At 39.9% G+C, this 26,783-nt stretch overlaps 1 protein-coding gene across 2 annotated transcripts in view; it reads right to left on the reverse strand.

Annotated features, from left to right (window-relative positions):
* Positions 1–3,553: 3,553 nt before the first annotated feature.
* si:ch73-40i7.2 (FYN-binding protein 1) overlaps positions 3,554–26,783 on the reverse strand; it is a 65,774-nt gene continuing 42,544 nt past the window's right edge. For both annotated transcript variants that reach the window (XM_041230588.1, XM_041230589.1), the window contains exons 11-16: positions 26,502–26,565; positions 22,112–22,175; positions 10,962–11,124; positions 9,977–10,010; positions 6,730–6,767; positions 3,554–4,925 (exon numbers count right to left, since the gene is read on the reverse strand). In XM_041230588.1, the coding sequence (XP_041086522.1) occupies positions 4,906–4,925; positions 6,730–6,767; positions 9,977–10,010; positions 10,962–11,124; positions 22,112–22,175; positions 26,502–26,565 (383 nt within the window). In that variant the 3' untranslated portion in view covers positions 3,554–4,905. The remainder of the gene's footprint in view (positions 4,926–6,729; positions 6,768–9,976; positions 10,011–10,961; positions 11,125–22,111; positions 22,176–26,501; positions 26,566–26,783) is intronic.

Genomic DNA, 26,783 nt, shown 5'->3' on the forward strand with positions numbered 1-26,783 from the left:
TTTATGAAACCACTCACTGAGCTATTTTTATCAAGTGTGAAGCCGGTAAGGAGAGTAAAAAGTAAAATGTTAACAGGTTTTTATTTTATCAAGGAGATAAACCAACGAGATGCTACTAGATAAGTTGGCAAAATATGGAAAGATATACAGCGGGAGTGTATTTGGTGATGAGGCAAAGTGGCTTGCAGATGTGACATCTGAGCACATCACAGCGATCTGTTAACTCATTGTAAAACTGAGAAGCTTGTAAGAAACGCTTCTCCCTTTTCAAATGTGCAAACTTTATTTGACACAGGATTTAGTCAGGTGCAATTTGACAGCTCCATTAAACTATGTGAATTAAAGCTGGCTGGCCATATCGATTGCCATTCCAGCATTCCCACAGTTGACTATTTGGGATGCATAGTTGGGGAGGTTGTATATAAGGATATAAGATTTCACAGAACAAAATGCTCAGCACTTATAAGATCAGTCACTGGGCCGTTATGTATCAACAGCTGACAACTTTATAATTTTTACCACACTGGAGATTTTGGAAAACTTGAACAGCAATGGCAATCCTTAAACACTCCCCTGGTTGAACACTGAAGAAGCCAATTTGAACAGTTTTGTGTTGAAATTGCGAACACACGGTGGAGCTGGTGATTAGGATTTCACTGAACTTCGTCATTTTCCTTGTCCCTCTTAGCCTTAACCTTTAGCATGCAGCTGTGGTGTGCACAGTCTCATAAATTAAAGAATCAATATTTATTTTATATGGTCATAGTGGACCACTAATTACAGTGAAATGCAGGTCATAGTACATTAAATACAACATCAAAAAACCATGCAAACACATTAAATATAGGCATAATACATTAATAAAAGGTTAGGGTGTGAATTCTAAACATTGTCGATACGTGTGTCAAGAAGAATCATACAGATAAGATGGAGTAAAAAATCTGAACTAGCAATTTAGACGACAGCTAATAACAGATGCCAGGCTTAGAGAGCATTAAAAGCAAGAGAGAACAAGTGCGTGCCTCAGCTTGCGTGCAGGGACACTGCGGGTCAGAGGGCTGGAGCAATACTCTGGACCTGTGTGATGAAGGGTCTTGTAGACAAGCAGGAACATTTTGAAAGTAATCCTGAACTTAACAGGTAGCCAGTGCAGCTGGGACAAGACAGGAGGTAATGTGATCATGTTTTTACATCTGGTAAGGATCCTAGCAGCGGCATTTTGAACCAGCTGTAGTCTGTTTATAGCGCCTGATGGAAGACCGCCATAGAGAGAGTTGTCAATTCGAGAGGAGATGAATGCATGAAAAAGTATCTCTGCATCAGGGAGAGAGGTAGGGACAGACCTTTGAGATATTTCGGAGGTGATAGAGGAGGATTTGACTACAGAGGAGATTTGGACATCAAAGGAGAGGTTAGTATCCAAAAGTACAGTGGTCAAGGTTCGACGGCTGGCATCTAAGACTCTGTTTGACATTAATGCTATCTTGTAGGCCTGGAGATGTATACTTTACACACGTTTCTAATCAGCCTCCCAACTCAACACAGCCCAGCCCATGAAGGAAATCTAAATTATAATTTTTATGTGCAGTCTGGTTACCTTAGCAATCAATGATTTAAACTGTCAATTTAACTGTAATTCACTTACCTATTTTGATGTTTGTTTCAGCCACTGACAGGAAGCACACGTGTCTCTTTGGTTACAATCACAAACTGATGGCTATAATCAAAACCCAACTGAGGAACAAAATGCAGGAGAGCCTATCAGAAAACATCCTCAGGGTTAAGACCTATATGCAGTATAATAAGATGTGTTGAGACCAGCCGCTCAGCAATGCTGTCACAAAGAATTCAAATAATTAATGTGGGACTAAAACACAATGCAAATAGAAAGTAAAACAAAAAAAACCTTAATAAAAAACCTGAAACTATTTTTTTTATTTGTACATATTTAAGAATTGAGAATGTACACATTGTACATTGTTTAACATTGCACCATGGACTACCTGGGACAATGAGCAAGGATATTGAAGAATTTAGGGTTAGGGTTATAAACTATTTGAAGTTTATGTATGGGTTGTAGTTGGAACTACTGTTAACAGTCAGTGTTTATTAAAAAAAGGTAAATTGTTGGTTGTATATTTGTCATTTATTAAGGTGTAATTATGATGTCATGATATCTAACTACATTGACATTCGGGGGTACCTTTAAGAGACTGATCTTCTTCCAGTTGTTTGCGATTGTAAGGATTTGCGGCTGGATGTTGTGTGGATGAACTGGTGCTGCGGGTTCTGTACAGTTTTCATCCAGTTGGCACTGCCTGTCATTTCTCACAAATGTTTGATTGCTTTTTGTTTTATACCTGATAATAGCAAGCTTGATTTCCCACCAAAATAAATTGGGCTAGTTTTGCGGTCATTTTGGGCTAAACTCTGGATCTGATGTAGGATGTTTATAAATGCATCTCAACAATTCCTGGCATACCTTTCTCTCCACATAAATGTGCCTCTTCTGCTGTGCCGTGCATTATTTAAAATATTTTCTTAACATAGGCCCATGAGCTTGCTATTCTAAGCTTAGACACCGGTGGACAAGAGCCTGGTGAAGGGACAACCTGAAACCAACATGGCCACCGTTTGCACAGCCACATGGTGATTGTTTAATTGTGTAAGTGAATGAGAGAAAAGAGTGGAATGTGGCCAGGTGGTGATTAACTGAATGATTAATTGTCAATCTGGCTACACGGTATAATATAACTCTAAGATATATATATTATATATTATATATATATATATATATATATATATATTGCATGGATGGGAACCCCTTGATTCTGCACCAGACAGGTACAATGAGCCCCTTGAACTTGACAGAGTCACACCTGTTCACACGTCAGGTTATTTACTTTTTGAGGGCTTGTATGTAGCAAAGCAACCTATTAAAGTCTTATTAAACTCCCTGCCACGTTTACAAGCAACATGTTACCTTACCTTTGCTGTATCTCAGGTGGGCCATATTGTAGCATTTGTTTTCAATATAAAATACCTATAGGATATGCTTTGCAATGGCAGCATTTTTATCAAATGATCTGCTTAAAATGAAACTTAATAAATTAAATGTAATAATTGAATTTATTATGTTTCTTTCAGTATTTCTAAATTCACCACTATTGTGTGTTTAAGAGTTATGGCTAATTAAAAATAATTAACCCTAAGTTTACTTAAGTGATAGAATGACTACTAATCTGACACCGAGATAAAAATTCAAATAGGTCAACTAGTCGTTCTTAAAATTCTGATTACATGGTCAATTATTTAAAAAGATTTCTTCATAAAATGTTTTCATAGTGATGCAAGTTTCAAACTATACTGTACGTGTGTCCCAAGCGCCCTTTAAAACACTCTAAATCAAAGATGTTTTCTAGCAATTTGTGTTTGCAGTTTATTGTTGCAAATTACATGCCTAAATATTCTGCGAATTTCTTCCGGCTTTAGAGAAAGGATGCCTTAAAAATATACTGTAAAACCTAATCTGGAATCGCTTGGGACTGGAAAATTGTGCCGAATTATCCAGTGTGCTAATTTACAGAGGTATTGCAAAATCTAATACCTAAAACCTATACATGAACACTTAAAAACAACTCTATACAATGCTGTCCAGGTGCACCATGTTCATTTGAATGTCATTTTCTCCATTATGTAAGCAAGGATTTTGCATACATGTACCATACCCTGCAGGACATATGCATGTTTACACAACATTCTTTATTAAGACCTTAGAAAAGAAAAAGAAAAAGCCATGAGTGTGTGCCGGTTTTAGGCAAACAAAACTTATAAATCATGTTGGATTCCAGAATAGACAGGTTCCGGATTGCAGAGAGGATCACACCATCAAATTCACTAAGGGTGTGATCAGGTGGGGTGCGCTTATACAAGTATTTTCTGAGTAAATACCTTTAAGAAGTATTTATTGGCAGGTATTGAATAAATTAATTCATTAATGTGTTGATTTCAAAACAAGTTGACCTTCCAATCACCTTTGAGTAGCAAACAATGACAGTTAACTTCTGCATTGAGCATTTTAAAAGTCATTTGGAAGCAAATTTTCCTTTCATCCTGGGCGCTGACATTTTTATTGCCATACAGAGGTCGTAAACTGACAATGAAAATATGTTGCAAAACTAGCAAATGCAACTGATTCATCACACAATTCACTGCAGAGATGACACGTGTCAGCAAAGGGAAATAACAATGATTTAATATCAAAGGTATAAAAAGAAAGATAAGACAAATAATCGTTTTAAATGGGAGCACGACAGGTTCTACATTAAATAACACTGTCAGGTTGTTACGATGGAACTCAATAATGATGTTTTATTGAAATTAAGGAATATTTTCGCAATGGTAATTATTCGGAAAGTACGAGTCTCGGAACACCCCTTGGAGCTGGATCAGTGTGCTTCCGTTCATTTGCTTCTCACAATATCAGTTGCAGTTTCACATTTGTTACCTGAGACGTTTCTAAATATTACCTGACATGGCTAGTTTAAGAAATAAAAACATGTTTATAAATATTTTCCCAAACATTTAATCTGTGTCCTAAAGTTTCATCAAGTTAAAAATCGCTGGGCTAATATACTAAAGCTGCTTGTTGTGCCTTTTGCTATTTACACTAGCTCCCTTTCCTGTTCAGTGTCCTGCAGTATGAAGCATATGAATAAGGAATGAATAAGTCTCAGAGAAGATCGCAAGCGAGGAAATATTTCTCAGGTTTACTGCGTAAGAGAAAAGCTTGTAAATGGAACTTCAGAGGAATGTCTTCTTTTGGGGAAATTGGAATGAAAAGCTCTTCAGAATTCCTGAGGCAAGGTATTCAAGTTTCTCTTGTTCTTCAGACTTTACTGGGAATCAGTCATTATCGTAGATATCTGTAAAGTAAAAAAAAAGAGAATGTGAAATGATCAAAGCTTAGAATCAACCAGGTAAACTAGGGCAGTGGTTTTGAACCTGTGGTACTCGTTCTAGTACCAGTAAGTGACAAGCTTGAAACTGGAGATACACAGCAGCAGTCCAACCATGCGCTTCCCAACCACTCTTCTATTCTTCTATTCACGCGTCAGTAATATATCTGTTAGATCCACTCACCCATCAGCAGAGAAGATATGGTGTCCAATTTTGATAACAGGGCAAACCTCTAGAATGTTTATGAGTATAACAAAACCCTGCAGGCAACATTGTTCATTGAATGTAAATATTTCCAAATACTGCATTAACAATGGTGCTATGGAAATAAGTAGCTTTTTGTTCTTCAAAGTCACAGCAAAGGAGATCGCTAGGGCTATTGTTTTCTTAAAGGGAGTGCTAGCAGCTTCTGTCTCCCACTCTTTCTCCATTGGTCAGTGCTATGGAACTTATACTAACTATTATAAACTAATTTTAACATTATACAATTGTTTCTCAAAGCCACACTGTTAAAAGAAAATAAATAAAACAGCAATGTCATCTTTCTGCATTTTCATGTAAACAAGTACTTTTGTGGCTGTAGCAGGGGGAGATCTGTGCTGACTCTGCTGGCGTGTTCACAGGGCTGCAGGAAGAGGGCGGCAGTCGTCCAACAACCGCCTATGAGTCATGGCAGTGACACGGGGAGGTGGGAAAGAGGGTGTGTGGACTTTCCCCCTCTCTGAATGGCTGAGAGGCGAGTCCTGGGAGATTGTTAGCCCTATAAAATAATGCTCTGCTGTCTCCTCAGGTCTGCCCACTTAGACGCTCCGAGAGTGCGGAAGCTCTGATTCAGGATCGGGAATCAGCCGGGAGAAAAAGAAAGAGTCTCACAGTGAGACAGTGAGAGTGGGGAACCCTTGGGCAGACCCCGGAGTATTGTAACGGAGGAGGCTAGTTATCCGGCAGTGTAGGACGGTGATCCGGGTCGCACGGGTAGCGGCGACTGGGATATAGCTTTTGTTTTGTTACTGTTTTATTTTCCCTGTTTCTTTGTGCCTTCTGTTTTGGATTATTGTTTCGAAGCACCTGCAAGGGCGCCGGTATTTGTACCATCGCTTGGTATTCCCGTGGCTCTGTTTACCATCATTGGTAAGCAGACCACAGACCCACAGCGCCATCTGCGGGCGAAAAGAAAAAGAGCACCCCAAAAAATAAAACTGGGCACCTGTGCGGTGTTGCCAAATCCACCTGTCTGTCTCCTGTGTCAGTGAATTACCCACCACCCTTCCACAGTAGCACTCATACAATTCAAACAGAAATTTGAATTCAGCTGTAGAGTGGCTTAAAATATTTGAAGTTTGTAACTTTAAAACTTTGCTAATTGTAACACTGGTTACTTCTCAAGGCCTCGCTCTCCAGAGTTTCCTGCAAGTTTTTCCTTTCATATTGCTGGCCATTTTGTTACCAATTAAAATTAAACTAAACTATATAAGCTTGTTACTCTCACTGACCATGTAAACTACATCAACCCTGGGTAATATGGAGTACACTGGGGAGTATGGGTAATAGTGAGTACACTGGGGTGTATGGGTAATATGAAGTACAGGCAGGCAGGCAGATAACTAGCTACTAACTAGATACATAGAAATGGATCATCTGTGAAAATATTATCATGTTTATATTTACATCAGTTAGCTGCTTTACAGAGGTAATTAATAATTCATATATTTTAGAAACACTACACTAAAAAGTTATTTATGTCTCAAATGAGTTTAAACTTCTACATACCAGCAGCAGTTTCAGCATCGTCGTATATGTCTCCTTCCCTGAAAATGAAACATTTTGCGTAGTTATTGCATGTGGAGAATCAGGTGCAATAAGCAATTCCTCCTTAATAAGTACTATTACCTACTGCAAGTACTACCAGGGCACCATGGGTTATCACTATATACAAGCCTGCTGCACACAAAGCGCCACAAAATGTCTAGCAGTCTGGGAGCCTCTTCCCAAAAGAGCCTTAGTTTTCAGTCCAGTTCCACCTATGGTAATAACTACTACTGAAATGCTGTGAATAATGACATTATGACCCTTGGTGACACACATATTAATGAATCGAATTGTCACTTACACATAGAAAAGGTCTATCCATGTGAAAATAACACTAAATATGTATGGTTATGTCAAGAGAAACCCATTATACCCCATATGTACGTGACCTCACACCTACTCTAAAGCTGGGTCCATCGCATGGAGTGGGTATATAGATGAACCAATACAGTATCTCAGAACCTGCACCTCTTTACATCCACACAGTGAAAATAGTAAACAAAGTGCTGTGAAATGCAAGCGTAAAGGCAAAGTGCTGTGAAATGCAAGCGTAACAGCAAAGTGCTGGACTGCGCTTCCCCTTCATGCTGTGATTTTGAAGGGAGTTTGATCTAAACACTGGGGGAATGCCATTAGCACTAACCAATGAAGAAAGAGGGGTGCCTGTCCTTGTCAGTCTGTGTTAGTGCCAGTGGGCTGTGGCCTCATTTACATATTAGCTTTATTTGAAAACCAGGAGCTGTCGATCCCACTACAAAAAGGGAACAGCAAGTGGTGAAGGAGCGAGGGAGCGAGTGAGAGAAGTCATTATTTCCAAAGTGTTTTACATTTGCATATGCACATAATCATCAGCTTTGTAGTGCCTTTCGGAGTTTGTGTATGTTTCAAACTCCACACAAGAACATATTCTCTTAAAAGAATCCATGATCTGGAATACATTATTTCATACAGGTATGAAGTACGGGCTTTATATTACTTAAATAAACTGTTTTTGTTTGTGAGAATTTTTCAGAGCAGCATTACAATGTATGAAGCTGGTAGTAACATTCTGCCTCTACAGTGTCACTTTGTAGTATCATTCTGCCTCTACAGTGTCACTTTATAGAATCATTCTGCCTGTACAGTGTCACTCTGTAGTATCATTTTGCCTGTACAGTGTCACTTTGTAGTATCATTCTGCCTGTACAGTGTCACTCTGTAGTATCATTCTGCCTGTACAGTGTCACTTTGTAGTATCATTCTGCCTGTACAGTGTCACTTTATAGAATCATTCTGCCTGTACAGTGTCACTTTATAGAATCATTCTGCCTGTACAGTGTCACTCTGTAGTATCATTCTGCCTGTACAGTGTCACTTTGTAGTATCATTCTGCCTGTACAGTGTCACTTTGTAGTATCATTCTGCCTGTACAGTGTCACTTTGTAGTATCATTCTGCCTCTACAGTGTCACTTTATAGTATCATTCTGCCTGTGGGGTTTCACTTTGTAGTATCATTCTGCCTGTAATGTCACTTTATTGTCTCATGTACAGTGTCACTTTGTAGTATCATTCTGACTGTACAGTGTCACTTTGTAGTATCATTCTGCCTGTACAGTGTCACTTTGGAGACGTCCTAAAGCTGTATTGGAAAGACGTGATTGACACCTAAGCTTTACTGATGCTGTGCAAAGTTCACCCTCTCGAATAATGTATTGCATTAGCATATACTGACTTTATAACGATGTGCACAGAGCACAAAGCTACGTATTCACTGATCTGTATACTGTTGTATACAAAACATAGCCAGGTTTTGAAATCTCGGTATTGGATTAACACATCAGTGAATTTATAACGATGTATGTAGTACACAAACTTACACAACTTTATTAATCAGCTATTGTATGACCTAACTTACACTCCATTGTGCTGCGTCAAAAACAGTGTTATAAGTACCTCCAAATGAGTGAAAATGAGTGACTGGACCCTCTCACTCGTGTATTCACACATGCAGTGACTGTCACAAATACAGGTGTACATTTAATATACATTGAAATAAAAAGCTGTATTTTTTTGATTACGCTCCAATGTCTGTATTTTACACTGGGAAGTTTTTAACGAGCGAGTGTTTGTTTTCGGACGCATATTTGATTATAACTTCTGGATTTCTTAAGTTCAAAATAACTGGAAATGTATTATTATTATTATTATTATTATTATTATTATTATTATTAAGTAATTGATTTAATTGTGCCATCTGAGTTAAAAGTTTTTAAATACTTCAGTGCTAGTAAACATGAGTTAGTGAGTTGGAATTTAATGTAATGAAATGTAAAATGCAGTAGAGGTTAACTGTTTACAATGTATCATTATTGATTTATTTTAAGGACACCTCCAGTGCCACTACACCCCGGCTTCATAAACTTTAGTTCTAAAAAAATAAAAATGTTTTCTTAACAGTATAAAGCCCATATTCCATACCTGTGTTTTTTATTCCAGATTAAGTCATATTTTCAAGTGCATCTTTTCCTTTTCATATACACAGATATGCTAAAGACCGACAGCAAAATAATAAGTATATATTTACATTGAAATAACTTGGTATATGGAATATCTTTGTTTGAGACAGTGACCCAGAAGACACTGCTGGGGTAACAGAGGAAGTAAAGCAGAAGCAGACTTCCTAGAGCAGGGGGGGTCACACTCTAGCCCTCGAGGGCCGCAGGGTCTTCAGGCTTTCACTCCAACTTAAGAGCTCAATGAAGTTAATTGATGTCATTATTTGTTCAATTGGACATATTTCATATTTTTCAATGTCTTTAACAGATTGAAAAAATGCACTTGATTCACCTATGAATCATTTGAGGCCTGGAGAGAAGCGTTAAATGTGTCCAATTAATCAAATGATTAGACCAATTAAGTAATTGAGAGCTCGGGCGGAACGAAAGCTAGAAGACACTGCGGCCCTCCAGGAGCTATTTTGACACCCCTGTCCTAAGGGGCAAGACAAGCAAACAGACTTTACCAGCTGTCTGTTTTAAAATGCAAATACATGTTTGCTAGAATAGCACATTGCACACCTAAGCAGCTTACAATGAGTAATATTTATGGAATTATTTTGAGAGCTGCAATTACTTTAACAAACAGTGGCACACATGTAAGAGCAAGGCTGAATTTCTTTAGCAAGTTGGGAATAAAATGGAGAGAAAGAGATGTGTGTGGTGTACTTACGCCTGCAGCAGAACAGATTTGGGAACATAGCCATCTGCAAGAGACAAAGAGAGATTCATTCAATAGCCCAGGTGGATTTCAAACTGGAGCTAGACCCCCTGAGGGGCTCCTAGTAACAGCACTGTTACGGATGCATGTGTTTTATTCATGTATTTACATATTATCACACTATCATTTCCATACAAACCACATACTGAGCTTTACATAAATGGGCAGAAACGTGGCAAATTCAATGTAATATCAACAAATGTAAAAGTGCCAGTCACAAAAAAGTAGGATCCCAATACAAAGTGGGGGTGGGGGTGGGGGTGTGCGTGTACAACTGAGTGGCCTGACCATGAGAACTACCTCACTGTTGCACAGAAATCCAGATAGATTTTGACAGAGGGACGAAACACTTCTTCACACAGAGAGAGTTGAGAGTATGGAATGGCTCTGATACTCCTACCTTCCTATTCATTCTCTTTGAAAATTTTTAGATACTATAAAACCACATATTATAAGAAATGATTTGTCTTACCTTTATTTACACCTTTTGATATAAAATCATACGGATTTCACTTTGCTTGTTTCCTAAGAAATGTGTCATGCCTGTAGTGAATTCTGGGATTGTAGTCCTGGGAAAGACTTGACGAAAAAACTTGACCAATCCCAGTTTACTCAGCTAGTTAGGTCTAAGGAAAGTTCCTGTGCATAGCCTGGTCAAATCCGATGCTTTTGTTGTTTCGTGACACCTCGTCATTGTCAGTTAATGTTATGGTAGTGAAAACGCTTTTCCTCTTGTAAAATTAGCACTTAATTAACAAGCATGTTTGGATTAATTTAATACTTGTGAACAAAAACTTCTTAAAGGGAATTACTCCAAAATTACAAGCATCAGCACATCCCTAGCAAGCAGTCAAGTATACAAAGGTTTTGCTGCAGCTTATTGCTTGACTTATAGCTCTCCCATTACTCAAGATAAACTTCTGGATAAAACACATACATTTCCCTTGCTTGTTCCGACAAATGACTTTCTTGTCATTGACCAGCTTAATGACATCCAGGATCTCTCCTTTGATCAGGGGCAAGTCCTTCCCTCCAGTCTTCTTGATGTTTGCATTGGGGTCCACCATCATCTGGTACTGGACTTCAATTGGCCCTTCATACTGACAGGAAAGAACAAAGGTCAGTGACTTCACTGGGAACGGAAGCTCCCAGTCAGGACAGTGGTTTAGAGGCCGCTCTTGCTGTGTTTACAGTCCCACTAAAGTTTAAAGTACATTGTGCTAATAACATAATATCAGTAAATCTTGATTTTGAAAAAATGCAAATATAAAAGACTCAAGGTGAAATTATTTTATAAATGTTAGTTTATTTCAATCTGTTAGTGAAGAATATTTATTGAACGCTCCTTGCAGATACTTCAATGCTACACTTTGGTCAGCTTCTGGAGGTCAGATGAAAGAACCAAGTCGACACTGAAAACCTGTCAGTCCCAGGGAACCGTGACTCTAATGCACTCCAACACATCTAGCTTCTAGGAGTTCTTTAGAAAAACATAAATTAAGTTAGAAAGGCCAAGAGAGAAATCGAAATGAGCATTCTCAAGGGGGCTAAAACCAATTCCAAAAAGGTTTTCCAGTATTATCACAGCAAGAGAACATTCAAGGAGGTGAAATGTCTAAGAGATACAAACAGCAACATCATATATGAAGACAAAAAAATAGCAAATATATTAAATGTATTATTATTATTATTTGTTTATTTAGCAGATGATGCATTCTACCTTCTGTGGATTGCTTAGCTGAACTTATTGTGTTACTAAAGATTTCAAAAACACTGGGCCAGGTCCCATTGTATTGGGCAGCATTCTCACACTGTGACAGGGCTGGCTCCCACTGTATTGCAGCATTCTCACACTGTGACAGGGCTGGCTCCCATTGTATTGGGCAGCATTCTCACACTGTGACATGGCATTGTATTGGGCAGCATTCTCACATTGTGACAGGGCTGGCTCCCATTGTATTGGGCAGCATTCTCACACTGTGACAGGGCTGGCTCCCATTGTATTGGGCAGCATTCTCACACTGTGACACGGCTGGCTCTCATTGTACTGGGCAGCATTCTCACATTGTGACAGGGCTGGCTCCCATTGTATTGGGCAGCATTCTCACACTGTGACAGGGCTGGCTCCCATTGTATTGGGCAGCATTCTCACACTGTGACAGGGCTGGCTCCCATTGTATTGGGCAGCATTCTCACACTGTGACAGGGCTGGCTCCCATTGTATTGGGCAGCATTCTCACACTGTGACAGGGCTGGCTCCCATTGTATTGGGCAGCATTCTCACACTGTGACACGGCTGGCTCTCATTGTACTGGGCAGCATTCTCACATTGTGACAGGGCTGGCTCCCATTGTATTGGGCAGCATTCTCACACTGTGACAGGGCTGGCTCCCATTGTATTGGGCAGCATTCTCACACTGTGACAGGGCTGGCTCCCATTGTATTGGGCAGCGTTCTCACACTGTGACAAGTCTGGCTCCCATTGTATTGGGCAGCATTCTCAACTGCGCCTTGTGTTATGGGTGCGTGTCTTTCTGACTGGACCTGACAAATGCCACAAAATCACAATTAAAATCAAAATAGCTGTAAAACTACTAATCCAATCAAATTCTAACCAATTCTAGTAGTGCTGTAGCTATTACAGGTTTTTCTCCAGGTCTGCTGAAAAATTACATTATATTTTGTAGGTATTGACCTTGCTTTTGTCTTTTAAAATACCTATCCTTTTTAAAGATTTAATAAGACAAAGCCACAAACTGTTTAAGCTGTACAGGGCATCACTCTTCCCACTACCATTGCCACAATATTAATGGTTGAAAATCAGAATTTACCACAGAAATGAAGTTAAATCCGTATCGTGCCACTATAATGGCATCATTCCACCGTTGAGCAGCTTCTTATACTCTGTTTCTATTCAGTATGTTACATCTTGTTGGTGAAATCTTGACCATTTCATTCAGCTCAGACAGATTGCATACTCAGTGCTTGACTACAGCTTTTATTTTTTTGATCAGTCGACACTGAAAACCTGTCAGTCCCAGGGAACCGTGACTCTAATGCACTCCAACACATCTAGCTTCTAGGAGTTCTTTAGAAAAACATAAATTAAGTTAGAAAGGCCAAGAGAGAAATCGAAATGAGCATTGCTCAAGGGGGCTAAAACCAATTCCAAAAAGGTTTTCCAGTATTATCACAGCAAGAGAACATTCAAAGAGGAGGTGAAATGTCTAAGAGATACAAACAGCAACATCATATATGAAGACAAAAAAATAGCAAATATATTAAATTATTATTATTATTATTTGTTTATTTAGCAGATGATGCATTCTACCTTCTGTGGATTGCTTAGCTGAACTTATTGTGTTACTAAAGATTTCAAAAACACTGGGCCAGGTCCCATTGTATTGGGCAGCATTCTCACACTGTGACAGGGCTGGCTCCCACTGTATTGCAGCATTCTCACACTGTGACAGGGCTGGCTCCCATTGTATTGGGCAGCATTCTCACACTGTGACATGGCATTGTATTGGGCAGCATTCTCACATTGTGACAGGGCTGGCTCCCATTGTATTGGGCAGCATTCTCACACTGTGACAGGGCTGGCTCCCATTGTATTGGGCAGCATTCTCACACTGTGACACGGCTGGCTCTCATTGTACTGGGCAGCATTCTCACATTGTGACAGGGCTGGCTCCCATTGTATTGGGCAGCATTCTCACACTGTGACACGGCTGGCTCTCATTGTACTGGGCAGCATTCTCACATTGTGACAGGGCTGGCTCCCATTGTATTGGGCAGCATTCTCACACTGTGACAGGGCTGGCTCCCATTGTATTGGGCAGCATTCTCACACTGTGACAGGGCTGGCTCCCATTGTATTGGGCAGCATTCTCACACTGTGACAGGGCTGGCTCCCATTGTATTGGGCAGCATTCTCACACTGTGACATGGCATTGTATTGGGCAGCATTCTCACATTGTGACAGGGCTGGCTCCCATTGTATTGGGCAGCATTCTCACACTGTGACAGGGCTGGCTCCCATTGTATTGGGCAGCATTCTCACACTGTGACAGGGCTGGCTCCCATTGTATTGGGCAGCATTCTCACACTGTGACAGGGCTGGCTCCCATTGTATTGGGCAGCATTCTCACACTGTGACAGGGCTGGCTCCCATTGTATTGGGCAGCATTCTCACACTGTGACAGGGCTGGCTCCCATTGTATTGGGCAGCATTCTCACACTGTGACAGGGCTGGCTCCCATTGTATTGGGCAGCATTCTCACACTGTGACAGGGCTGGCTCCCATTGTATTGGGCAGCATTCTCACACTGTGACACGGCTGGCTCTCATTGTACTGGGCAGCATTCTCACATTGTGACAGGGCTGGCTCCCATTGTATTGGGCAGCATTCTCACACTGTGACAGGGCTGGCTCCCATTGTATTGGGCAGCATTCTCACACTGTGACAGGGCTGGCTCCCATTGTATTGGGCAGCGTTCTCACACTGTGACAAGTCTGGCTCCCATTGTATTGGGCAGCATTCTCAACTGCGCCTTGTGTTATGGGTGCGTGTCTTTCTGACTGGACCTGACAAATGCCACAAAATCACAATTAAAATCAAAATAGCTGTAAAACTACTAATCCAATCAAATTCTAACCAATTCTAGTAGTGCTGTAGCTATTACAGGTTTTTCTCCAGGTCTGCTGAAAAATTACATTATATTTTGTAGGTATTGACCTTGCTTTTGTCTTTTAAAATACCTATCCTTTTTAAAGATTTAATAAGACAAAGCCACAAACTGTTTAAGCTGTACAGGGCATCACTCTTCCCACTACCATTGCCACAATATTAATGGTTGAAAATCAGAATTTACCACAGAAATGAAGTTAAATCCGTATCGTGCCACTATAATGGCATCATTCCACCGTTGAGCAGCTTCTTATACTCTGTTTCTATTCAGTATGTTACATCTTGTTGGTGAAATCTTGACCATTTCATTCAGCTCAGACAGATTGCATACTCAGTGCTTGACTACAGCTTTTATTTTTTTGATCAGTCCAAAGCATTTTTACTGGATTGAGATCTGGTGATTGCAAAGGCTATTTCGAACTTTATCTTTGTTTTCTTCAAGAATTCCAGAGTTCACTTAGCCGTATGCTCTAGGTTGTTGTCGTGTTGGTAGATAAACTATCTGTCAATCAGCCTAACAGCAGATCACATGAATGTCTCCAGTCCCTGAACTGCTAAAACACCCCCACAATCGAATCACCTCCATGTTTAACTGTAGGTTTTCTTCACTGAAGGCCAGAGCCGTAAGTAGGGCGGGGAAAAGTTGTGAGGTGCGGAAAAATTACTGAAATGCATTGCCACTCAAGAAATTTCATTTTGCGGTTTTCTCTTGTCAGCTGTCAGGTCAGCACCCCTTAGCATAGTCTAAAGATCGCATGCGCCTCTGCACTAGAAAAGGGAATGTGTCGCTTCCTTAGCAACAGTATTAACAACCATGAACCTGGTTGTAGACATACCAACAACATGGCATCGCCAGTTCGTTATGCCATATCTGTGTTGTTCACTCCCCCTGCGGTGCAGCCTTCAGGACTAGCACTACTATAAACGTTTATTTAGAGTTTGAAATGTAAATGCATGTTTCATAACACATATTAAGCACCTATGTAATAAAGATAAACCAAAACACTGATATAGGACAGACAACAAGTAAGACATTAATAAGAAAATAAGAATAAGAAAAATGTTAAATGTGGTACCAGTCTCCATCTATTGGAATATAAATGACCCACCCAATTATTGTTTTTAAAAGCATGATTACAAAACAAGTTTACTTGATAATTACGTTGCTCTTACAATGCATTAAAATATGTATGTACTGTGTGTGTGTGTGTGTGTGTGTGCGTGTGTGTGTGTGTGTATATATATATATATATATATATATATATATATATATATATATATATATATATATATATATACAGTACTGTGCAAAAGTTTTAGGCAGGTGTGAAAAAATGCTGTAAAGTAAGAATGCTTTAAAAAAAAAAAAAAATAAATAAATATATATATATATATATATATATATATATATATATATATATATATATATATATATATATATATATATATATATATATATATATTATATGATTTCCATTACATGAGAATAGATGTTGAACTTCATGCTGATTTGAACTCAGCTCTCACCAAGATAAGCACCAACTAAGACGTAGCTTTATAGTAAACTAATGTGATCCATCTGCCTCTCCATCCATTTGCGTTGTTTTCCATCTGATGATGTAGATATCCTTCTGTCTGGTGTTGATGGCTGAAGTATAATGCTGGCTCCAGGGATCAACTAATTTTGCCTCCCCAGTGCATCAGCACACACAACGGCTGCGATGCTGGCTCTGGGGATCAACCTAGTGCTGTCTTCCCAGTGCATCAGCATGACAACCGTCTGGATTGAGCTAAGTAGGGTACATCTCTAGGGTCTTCAAGAGGGCACCTTCCATCCTTGGTGTTTCGTTGACTAGCCCACGACACCTCAAGAGGGCTCAACAGTGATTCTGGCGTCCCAGCATCATCCCCCTCCACCCCCCACTCAGTTCAGCCCAGCTTACTTACCTGTACATCAGTGTTGCTTTCTTTCTATTGTGCTTGAGATCCCCATTCAGAATCTTTCCGTTTCAACCACAGCCAGTTGCTGCTCCTTTCTGCTGCTTCAGATAAGTTCTTCACTGTGCAATGCAACTCTGAACCCGACGTCTCTGAGAAACTGGGTTGTAGAGTGTGCCACAAATCTTTGACAACCCACCTCCACTGGGTAAACTCAGACTCTCCAATCTCACTGTTCCGCTTCAGCAGCCAGTTCAGCATATCGAAGTTTCTTCCTCTCATACGCCTCATCCATAGCACCCTCCCATGGCACTGTTAACTCTACCAGATGAACAAGGCATGCTGATCCAGACCACAAGACAATGTTTGGTCGAAGGTTAGTGGTGGTAATCTCAGGTGGAAAAATAAGCGGTTGACCAACATCCGCCAGCATCTTCCAGTCTATAGCAGCTTCCAGCTGTCCTGGGCAAGGCTTGATTTTAATACCTTTTCTTGGTGGTTGCTCTCCTGGATGGAGGAATATATATTGCCTTTTGTGTGTAATGCTTAATTAAGGCAATATACTAATCCTTTAGATCCTTGTTGCACCATCTCCCTAGACTTTTCACTGGCTTCTCGGACACTGTTGGTATTGTTGGTATCACCATTAATGTAGACCCTTTTACCTTTAGTTATAGAGATGCTCCTTGATTTAGTGGGCTTGGATTGCATTCATGCCCATTCAATGTTATTGGTTAATTTGCTCAATAACCGATTAGTGCAGGCTACTGTTGTAGTCATTGTTGTCATGTCATCCACGTATGCTCGAATTGGTGGTTGTCGCATTCCAGAAGCCAAGCGCTCTCCTCCCACTACTCATTTTGATGCCCTAATAATTACTCTCATTGCCATGGTAAAGGCCAGTGGAGAAATGGTACATCCTGCCATTATTCCAACTTTCAGGCATTGCCATGTAGTGCTGAATTCTGAAGTTGACAAACTAAATTGCAAATCTCCAAAGTAGGCTTTCACTAAATTTGTTATTGTCATCAGTATGATGAAAAAAAAATATCAAATGCTGCCCAAAGAAGTTCATATGGCACTGAACTATATGCATTTGCCAAATCCAGGAATGTCACATGGAGCTCCTTCCTCTCCTTTTTTGCTGACTGAATTTGTTGCCAGGTTACACTGATGTGTTCTAAGCATCCTGTGAAACCTGGAATGCCTGCTTTTTGTACTGAAGTGTCAATGAAGCAGTTCTTTAGGTAGGCTGACAATCTCTGAGCAATAATGCTGAAGAAAATCTTGCCTTCTACGTTTAATAGGGAAATAGGACGAAACTGACTGATGCTTGTAGAATCTTTTTCTTTTGGTATAAAGACTCCACCTGCTCGGCGCCATGCTCTTGGTACAACCTGTTTTTCCGATGCCACTTTCATCAATTTCCACAGGATTCGTAGAACTCCAGAAGCACTCTTGTACACTCTTTATGGAACTCTATTAGGCCCTGGAGATGATGATGCCCTGGAGATAATGATGACAGCTTGCTCTACTTCTTTCCACTTCAGTCCTCCATTTGGCATTCGGGTGGATTGATAGGTGGGATGTCTGAAGGAATTGACATAGGCTCCTGCTTTTTTAGATCTGTAAGTGTTTTCTCCAAATATCTCTCCAGCTCAAACTTAGATGATTTTAGTGTGCCATTTTTCTCACTGGTGAATATCTTTTTACAAATTTGAATGGCTCTTTATAAAAGTTAGTTCTCGTACGCTCTTTCTTTTTGTAGCGTTTCCGTAGTGCTCAGCTCTGCACAATGTTGCAAGCTTATTTTTTATGACAGATTGAGTCCCTCCTTCTGATTTTGTTCTGCTTTTCTCCATTGCTTCCTCAACTGCCTCCTTTCTCTAACTAAGTGTTCAATCTCCTGCTGCAGTCTAGACTTTCCAGGAATAGTTTGTACTTTTTCCTTCTTTTTTTTCAATTCCATACCTCTCACTTCCATAGGCGTAGATGATGTCCTCAAATTTATCCAGCTTCTTTTCAACTGTTCCATTTAACCTTTCCAAAGTAAAACAGAGATCTGTGTTTACTGTGTCCCAAGCAGTTTTCTCACAAGCTCTTGGCCATTTAACTCCAGGCTTGTGCCTGTTGAGGTTCTTTTCTCTCTTACGCTGGTTTGTCTTACTGGGTTCGCATGGATCATTGGGTTCATCATTAGTTGATCCACGCATGTCCTTCTCATGTCTATGACAGGGGTGCTGATATCCTGCAAACAGTGGTTTGCTTCCTGTCGCTGGATTTCATTCGACTGACTTGACTGACTTTAAAATATGTATGTACACATGTGTATATATATATATATATATATATATATATATATATATATATATATATATATATATATATATAAATACTGTATCATTCTCAAATAATATGTTTAGTATTATTTGTTTTGCAAAACAGAGAATTTATGTTTCACATTCATTGCATTTGCACTTTCATTAAGTATGTAATAGAATGATGCATTTACAAGACTGTGCTTCAGTTCATTTGATTTCAGATCATGTATTTTTAATTTTTCTGTCATTCTTTTTTTTTTTTTTTTGCTGTCAATCAGTCCCACTGTCATATCAGTCTAATATATCTGCCTGTTTGATGGTAAGCAATTTTCTAGTTGAGACTTCAGTGGTTAGTTTTACACTGAATTTGCAAGGTGAAATCATTGGCATTGAGTATACAATCGGGGATGGGTTATTGTATCGAACTCGTGGTATAGTGACGAGAGCTTTAGTGGCAAGTGATTTTCAAACTACATGTGTTAATGAAATCATTCCGTTAATGATTTGAAATTGAGTAGATGAGGTCATTAATGAACACATTTCTCGTTAAAAACCTTAATTGCCGCAGGTCACCTACATCAATTCCTGTCTCAACTGATAACGGCAGTATAATCCCTGGTCCGCAATGTGTATACAGTATATTCCCTGGTCCGCAGCGTGTATACAGTATAATCCCTGGTCCGCAACATGTATACAGTATAATCCCTGGTCCGCAACGTGTATACAATATATTCCCTGGTCCGCAGTATGTATACGTCTATACCCTGGTCCGCAACGTGTATACAGTATAATCCCTGGTCCACAGCGTGTATACAGTATAATCCCTGGTCTGCAACGTGTATACAGTCCTCAGCGACTCCAAGTAGTCGTGCAGTTTACGTGTGAGTCGATATGGCAGATATTTATTTTTTGTTCTCTGTTAGTGAAAATGTGTTTTAATAAAGTGAATGCACATTCATTGAATACATGCTAAGTACAGCAGTGTTATTGTGTGATATGCTTGTAGAGGGAGGGGGACTGCGTAGAGGCACAGTGAGGAGGGGAGAGGGGATTGGGAAACTTTGCATCTCGGTTTAGTGAAAAACTGAGATTTGCTTCGCAACTGAAAAAAAGCAAACCACAGATGCTTAAATGCAGTGTTAGCCTGAAAGTAAATATTGTACTCTAATGTCATTTCAATTCAAAGGCCATTACATGTAACACCACACGATAGTTAAACTAGGCACCCTCACGAGACGATCACTTCTCAAGCACAAGCAGCAACGTGACTGACTGCTGAGAAAAGACAACAAAGACACCACTGTCTGAATACACAAGCAGCAACGTGACTGACTGCTGAGAAAAGACAACAAAGACACCACTGTCTGAATACACAAGCGGCAACGTGACTGACTGCTGAGAAAAGACAACAAAGACACCACTGTCTGAATACACAAGCAGCAACGTGACTGACTGCTGAGAAAAGACAACAAAGACACCACTGTCTGAATACACAAGCAGCAACATGACTGACTGCTGAGAAAAGACAACAAAGACACCACTGTCTGAATACACAAGCAGCAACGTGACTGACTGCTGAGAAAAGACAACAAAGACACCACTCCCTGAATACACAAGCAGCAACGTGACTGACTGCTGAGAAAAGACAACAAAGACACCACTGTCTGAATACACAAGCAGCAACGTGACTGACTGCTGAGAAAAGACAACAAAGACACCACTGCCTGAATACACAAGCAGCAACGTGACTGACTGCTGAGAAAAGACAACAAAGACACCACTGTCTGAATACACAAGCAGCAACATGACTGACTGCTGAGAAAAGACAACAAAGACACCACTGTCTGAATACACAAGCAGCAACGTGAATGACTGCTGAGAAAGAGGAACAAAGAAACCACTGCCTGAATACACAAGCAGCAACGTGACTGACTGCTGAGAAAAGACAACAAAGACACCACTGTCTGAATACACAAGCAGCAACGTGACTGACTGCTGAGAAAAGACAGCAAAGACACGACTACACGAGTACACAAGCAGCAACGTGACTGACTGCTGAGAAAAGACGAGCCAAAATGTTACTGTCCAATCTCAAAGCGTCATTAGCTCCCTGAGGAATTCCAAGAGAAGCTTTTACAATTTTCAGTGTTTCTACAAACAGTACCAGCTCGGACAGGTCGGAAATGTTGATCAGACATGCTGATTTTTCGATATACCAAGCAATACCCCAGTTCACAAACTGGGAGAAAAGCAGGCAATCAAGGCTGGAAATGAGAAGCAGCACAGAACTGTAATGCTGTGTTTAGACAGCAGATGGCCACAAACTGCCTCCATATGCTTCACTGAGGCTGTACTTTTGTAAATGCAGATTTATCTGATGTTTTATTTTTTCCTTAAATTAAAGGTGGGAAATTTTAATTCAAGGGCATCTTACAGTTAAAGGTATTGTCCTCAGTGATTGATCACCATTGATCTCTGTATCCTGTATTTAAATTGCTGATGCACAGAGGCACACTGTTGCTAATTGTAATCATATCGGTCTGCTTATAAGAATCAAATCATCCTGGACAGATGTGATTCTTATAAACGGAGTGCACTGTATTCAATTATTAAGTTAATCTTGGTATTTTAATTGCATTTATTTAACATTAACTGATAAAAGTTAGATATATTTTCTTTTGAGATACTATAATTAATTGATATACTAAGAAATGTGTTTTACTTAATTTACCCTAGAAATTACATTACAAATATACACCACAATTATACAGTCAGGTAAAATATTGGAGGTTGACGTATTAAATTAGAAATAGCAATTCTACAAGATGTGATACATACTGTACATGTGTTAAAACTTGAATTTCAGAGAGAGTTGTTAATTGTCCATTAATTTTACTATCGGGGAACAATCAAAACAGGTGAAGAACTTACAATTCATAAAATGGAATACTACCAAAACCTGGTACATGTAGGTTATCTTTGACCTTTACATACTGTACAATGAATATTTGTAAAGTGCTGGTATAACTGGTGGTAGATTTACAGTTTTACACACTGCTTTTCATGGTGTAGATGGAAACGAAGTTGAGAAAGACCAGAAACCAGTGCCTACACAAAAACAAAGACCATTCAGCTCACCTTAAACTTCTTTCTGAACTCCTTTTCCTCCTTCTCTTCCTTCTTCCTCCTCCTTGGGTCCAGGCTAGAAGATGAACAGTACAGTTAGGAGCAGAAGAGGACGACTCCTTAGAAAGCTGTCTAAACATATATACATCTTGCAATGGGGTATGGGGTAACTGTGTACAGTGCCGAGAAAAAGTTTGTGAACCCTTTAGGATTTTCATATTTCAAACCTAAAATATTATTAGATCTTAATCTAAGTCCTAATAATAGAGAGATAAAGAAAACCCGATTAAACAAACGACACAAACACATGACACGTTTTGAACATTTATTTATCCACAAATGATTCAATATTCAATATCCATGTGTGAAAAAGTATGTGAACCTTTAGATTCAGTAACTGGTGGCACCACCTTGAGCAGCAATGACTTCAACTAAGCATTTCCTGTAACTGTTGGTCAGTCTCTCACATCGGTTTTGAGGAATTTTGGCCCATTCCTCCTTATAGAACTGCATCAACTCTGTGACATTTGAGGGCTTCCTTGCATGGACAGCTCACTTCAGGTCCTACCACAACATTTCGATGGGGTTTAGGTGTGGACTTTGACTAGGACATTCTAAAACATGGAATTTCTTCTTCTTCAGCCATTCTTTTGTAGATCTGCTTGTATGTTTAGGATCATTGTCTTGCTGCATGACCCACTTTCAGTTCAGCTTCAGCTCACGGACGGATGGTCTGACATTCTCCTCTAGAATCTTCTGATACAATGCAGAATTAATGGTTGTGTCAATGATGGCAAGCCGTCCAGGTCCTGAGGCAGCAAAACAGCGCCAAGCCATCACACTCCCACCACCATGCTTGACGGTTGGGATGAGGTTCTTCTGTTCGAATGCAGTGTTTGGTTTTCACCAAACATAACGCTTCTCATTGAGTCCAAAAAGTTCTACCTTTGACTCATCTGTCCAGAGAACATTGTTCCAGAAGTCTTGTGGATCATCTATGTGCTCTATGGTGAACTTCAGACAGGCAGCAATGTTCTTTTTAGAGAACACTGGTTTCCTCCTGGCTATCTTTCCATGAACATCATTCTTGTTAGATCTTTTTTTGATAGTTGAACAGTCACATTAGCCAAGGTGAGAGTGGCCTGCAGATCATTGGATGTTATTCTGGGGTTCTTTGTGACTTCCTTGATGATTTTCCAGTTTGTCCTTGGAGAGATTTTGGTTGGATGGCCGCTCCTGGGAAGAGTGACTGTGGTCTTGAACTTTCTCCATTTGTCTGACAGTTGATTGGTGGAGCCCCAAATCCATTGAAGGGTTTTGTAACCCTTTCTAGACTGATGAGCATCAATAACTGTTTTTCTGAGGCCCTCAGAGATTTCTTTTGATTGTGGCATGACATGTTTCCACACACCTGTATGGCAAAGACCAAACTCACAAAGTTTCTGATCTTTACATAGAGTGGGGCCTCCCAAACTCACCCCTGAAGATCTACCTAATTATTTAAACACCTGATTCTAATTATCCCCTTAATTGAACTGATAAAACCAGGGGTTCACTTACTTTTTCACATTCCCTGAATCTTAATTACTCATTGTTTGTCTAATTCATATATCATTTTGTTTCAAAAGACATGGAATTGGTTAATATAAACCCTATTGGAAATTTAAGAAATAGTCTCATTTAATATACAGTCATAGATCCAGACAGCCATACGAAACTTCAGTATCTTGGTGTATATTACATACACCAATATTCTTTTACATATGTTCTTAATATAAAAAATAAATGATGTTCCCAGAAGTAAGTTACCTCATTTAATTATGATTTTTTAAATATATAAATTTGGAATCGCCAATTATGTTTTCTCACTTTTTTCCCAATTTGGAAAGCCCAATTCTTTCTTATTTCAACCCGGCTCACCGCTGCCACCTCCGTGCTGACTCGGGAGAGACGAAGACGGACACACGTGTCCTCCGAAACGTGTGCTGTCACCTTCTTTTCACTCACAGACCTCAGAGCAACACTGTCAAAGGACCATCCAGCTCTGGGCAACTTACAGGCAGGCTCACAGGCACCTGGCCAGACTACAGGGACACAGAGGACACCCTGGCCAACCTAAGCCCTCCCGCCCAGGCAGCTCTCGGACAATTGTTCGGTGCCCCATGGGAACTCCTGTCCATTGTTGGCAGTAGAATAGCCTGGACTCCAACAGGTGACCTCCAGGCTATAGGGCGCATCCTGCACTCCACGCGGAGTGCCTTTACCGGATGCGTCACTCTGAAGCCCCTAATTCTTTAAAAAAAAAAAAAAAAAAGCCAATACTGAAAAGATAAAAAAATTAAAAAATTGAATTTATGTCTTTTATAGTAGGCCGCAATTCCACTGAGTTATTTCTATGTGTCTGTTCACTTTGTTATCAAACATACATACTTGTTTTGTCATTTAACGGGCAAAGAAGATTTTCATTTTCAGATATTTGAAAATTAAGTCTGGACTAAACTTCTAGTTTCTAGTTATTAAAAAAAAAACAAATGGATTAGAAACTAGAAATTGTTCTTATTATTTTTTATATTGAATTCCACCCACCAGTTGAAAACTTTTGAAAAATAATTGAGAAATTAGACAAAGGTATTGAATAAATACATCAGGAAACATACTTATTTGTATAATCTTTAAAATGTGTCTACTACCAGCCATGTTACTGTGTACACAGTTTAAAATGGGTCATTCTACACCAACTCAACCAGAAAAGGGGCACATTTTGCTATAGAAATTCGCCTGCCGAGTTCAGAAATGCTAATCATTTTATTTATTTTTTAAATTTCCTTTTCGAGCTGTGACCTGGCAAAGGCCAACCTGAAGTGAAAACGTGACCTTGACCAGAAAAATCACCTTGTTCGACTCGTAATGAACAGGGTTTTCCAGAAAAAAATACCAGGAGCACCTAACTCACTTTTGGCAAGCTGCCAGATGAGGGGTAAGGGAAAGGTTTTATTCAAACTTCAGCCCAACCCTTTACCCTGTAGGGATGCAGGTCCTAAAATGTTAGTATTGCTGTAAGAACCTTAGGGACCACTCTTCCAAATTCTGTGGTACACTGTTGGTTTCGAGTCCCCACACTGGTCATTATCTGCGGTTAGATTTAGGAGTAGAAAGTGTCAGGGTGTGCTTCCAGTGACACTAGCTTGGAGCTGAGGGGTTATGAACTTGCATGTGGAACTTGGATGTCTTTGTTACAGTGACACTTTGAAACTGCCAAAACCTCAGTTAGGTGCGTTTTAAAAACTACAGACTGATAGAAAACACAAACAATTGATAATTGTGGCAAATCTTTAGGTGTTTGAGGGGTTAACCATTTCTTGATCTTTATCGCATGCTTACCATATTTCAGTTCCAGTAGGAGTTATGTGAAATTCTAGTGATGCCACAAGTTGTTAACCCCCCCCCCAGTTCCTTAAGTTTACCATGGTAATCTATGCTTTGTGTTTTCTATGAGTTTGTAGTTTTTAAAATGCACCTAATTAAGGTTTTGGTAGTTTCAAAGTGTCACTGTAACAAAGAAATCCAAGTTCCACATGCAAGTTCATAACCCCTCAGCTCCAAGCTAGTGCCACTGGAAGCAAACCCTGTCACTTTTTACTCTAGATCTAACCGCAGACAATGCAAAATTGGAGAATAACGCCAGGTCAGTTAGAACTATGTGGTACTTTAGCCTCACCAAAGTGGCCATAAGCAATACTTGAATGCATGACAAATTTTGGTACAAAAGACAAAACTTGGTAGAAATACCCAAAATTCTAATTTCAGAGGGTGTTAATGACCAGTGTGGGGATTTGAAACCGAATTTTGTGAAATACTTTTGAAGCGTGGTCCCTAAGGTTCTTAAAGCAATACTAACATTTTAGGACCCGCACCCCTACAGGGTAAAGGGTTGGGCTGAAGTTCAAATAAAACTCGTCCCTTACCCCTCGTCTGGCAACTTGCCAGAGGTGAGTTAGGTGCTCTTGATATTTTTTTTTCATAAGTCCTGTTCGAATGAGGGGCTACACATGATGGGGGCGTCTAAGTAGCCCAGGGTGATTTTTCTGGTCAAGGTCACTTTGTCAGGTCACAGCTCGAAGGGGAAATAAAAAAAAGATCAGCATTTCTGAACTCAGTGGGCCCAAACCCATGAGTGAAATTTTCTAGCAACATCTGAGAAGGTCGGGCAATGGCTCTGGTTGAGTTGGTATGGAATGACCCAAATGTGTGTACTACCAGCCATGTTACTGTGTACAGTTGGTGCCCCGAGAACTAACATGTGTTGTTATTGTGATGATGTACTGCCCATTGAAATTAATAAAGGGACTATTTTTCCTGTGTTTCAAACATTTTTTTTTTTCAGTCAGGAAGTGTGACTCACCAGATTTCAGGAGGTGGGGGAGGGAATTCCTCTGAGATTGCTTCGACATCGTCGTAAACGTCCTCTGAAAAGAAACACCTGCGTTACCAGGGAGACCACGAGTTCAAAGGCTGGGCCTCAGGGGATATTTATAGGTATGATAGTTTAGCAACAGCAAGTTGCTCTGATGCACTGCACTGCTTTTTGGATGCAGTTTGAACATTAAACCGATAATACATCACCCTGCTCTTGCAAAGTGAAAACATTCTCAGAACCTTGATAAAGGTAATATTCAAAACAAGC

This window comes from Polyodon spathula, chromosome 27 (genome assembly GCF_017654505.1).
Source record: "Polyodon spathula isolate WHYD16114869_AA chromosome 27, ASM1765450v1, whole genome shotgun sequence".
NCBI classification, from domain to species: Eukaryota; Metazoa; Chordata; class Actinopteri; order Acipenseriformes; family Polyodontidae; genus Polyodon; species Polyodon spathula.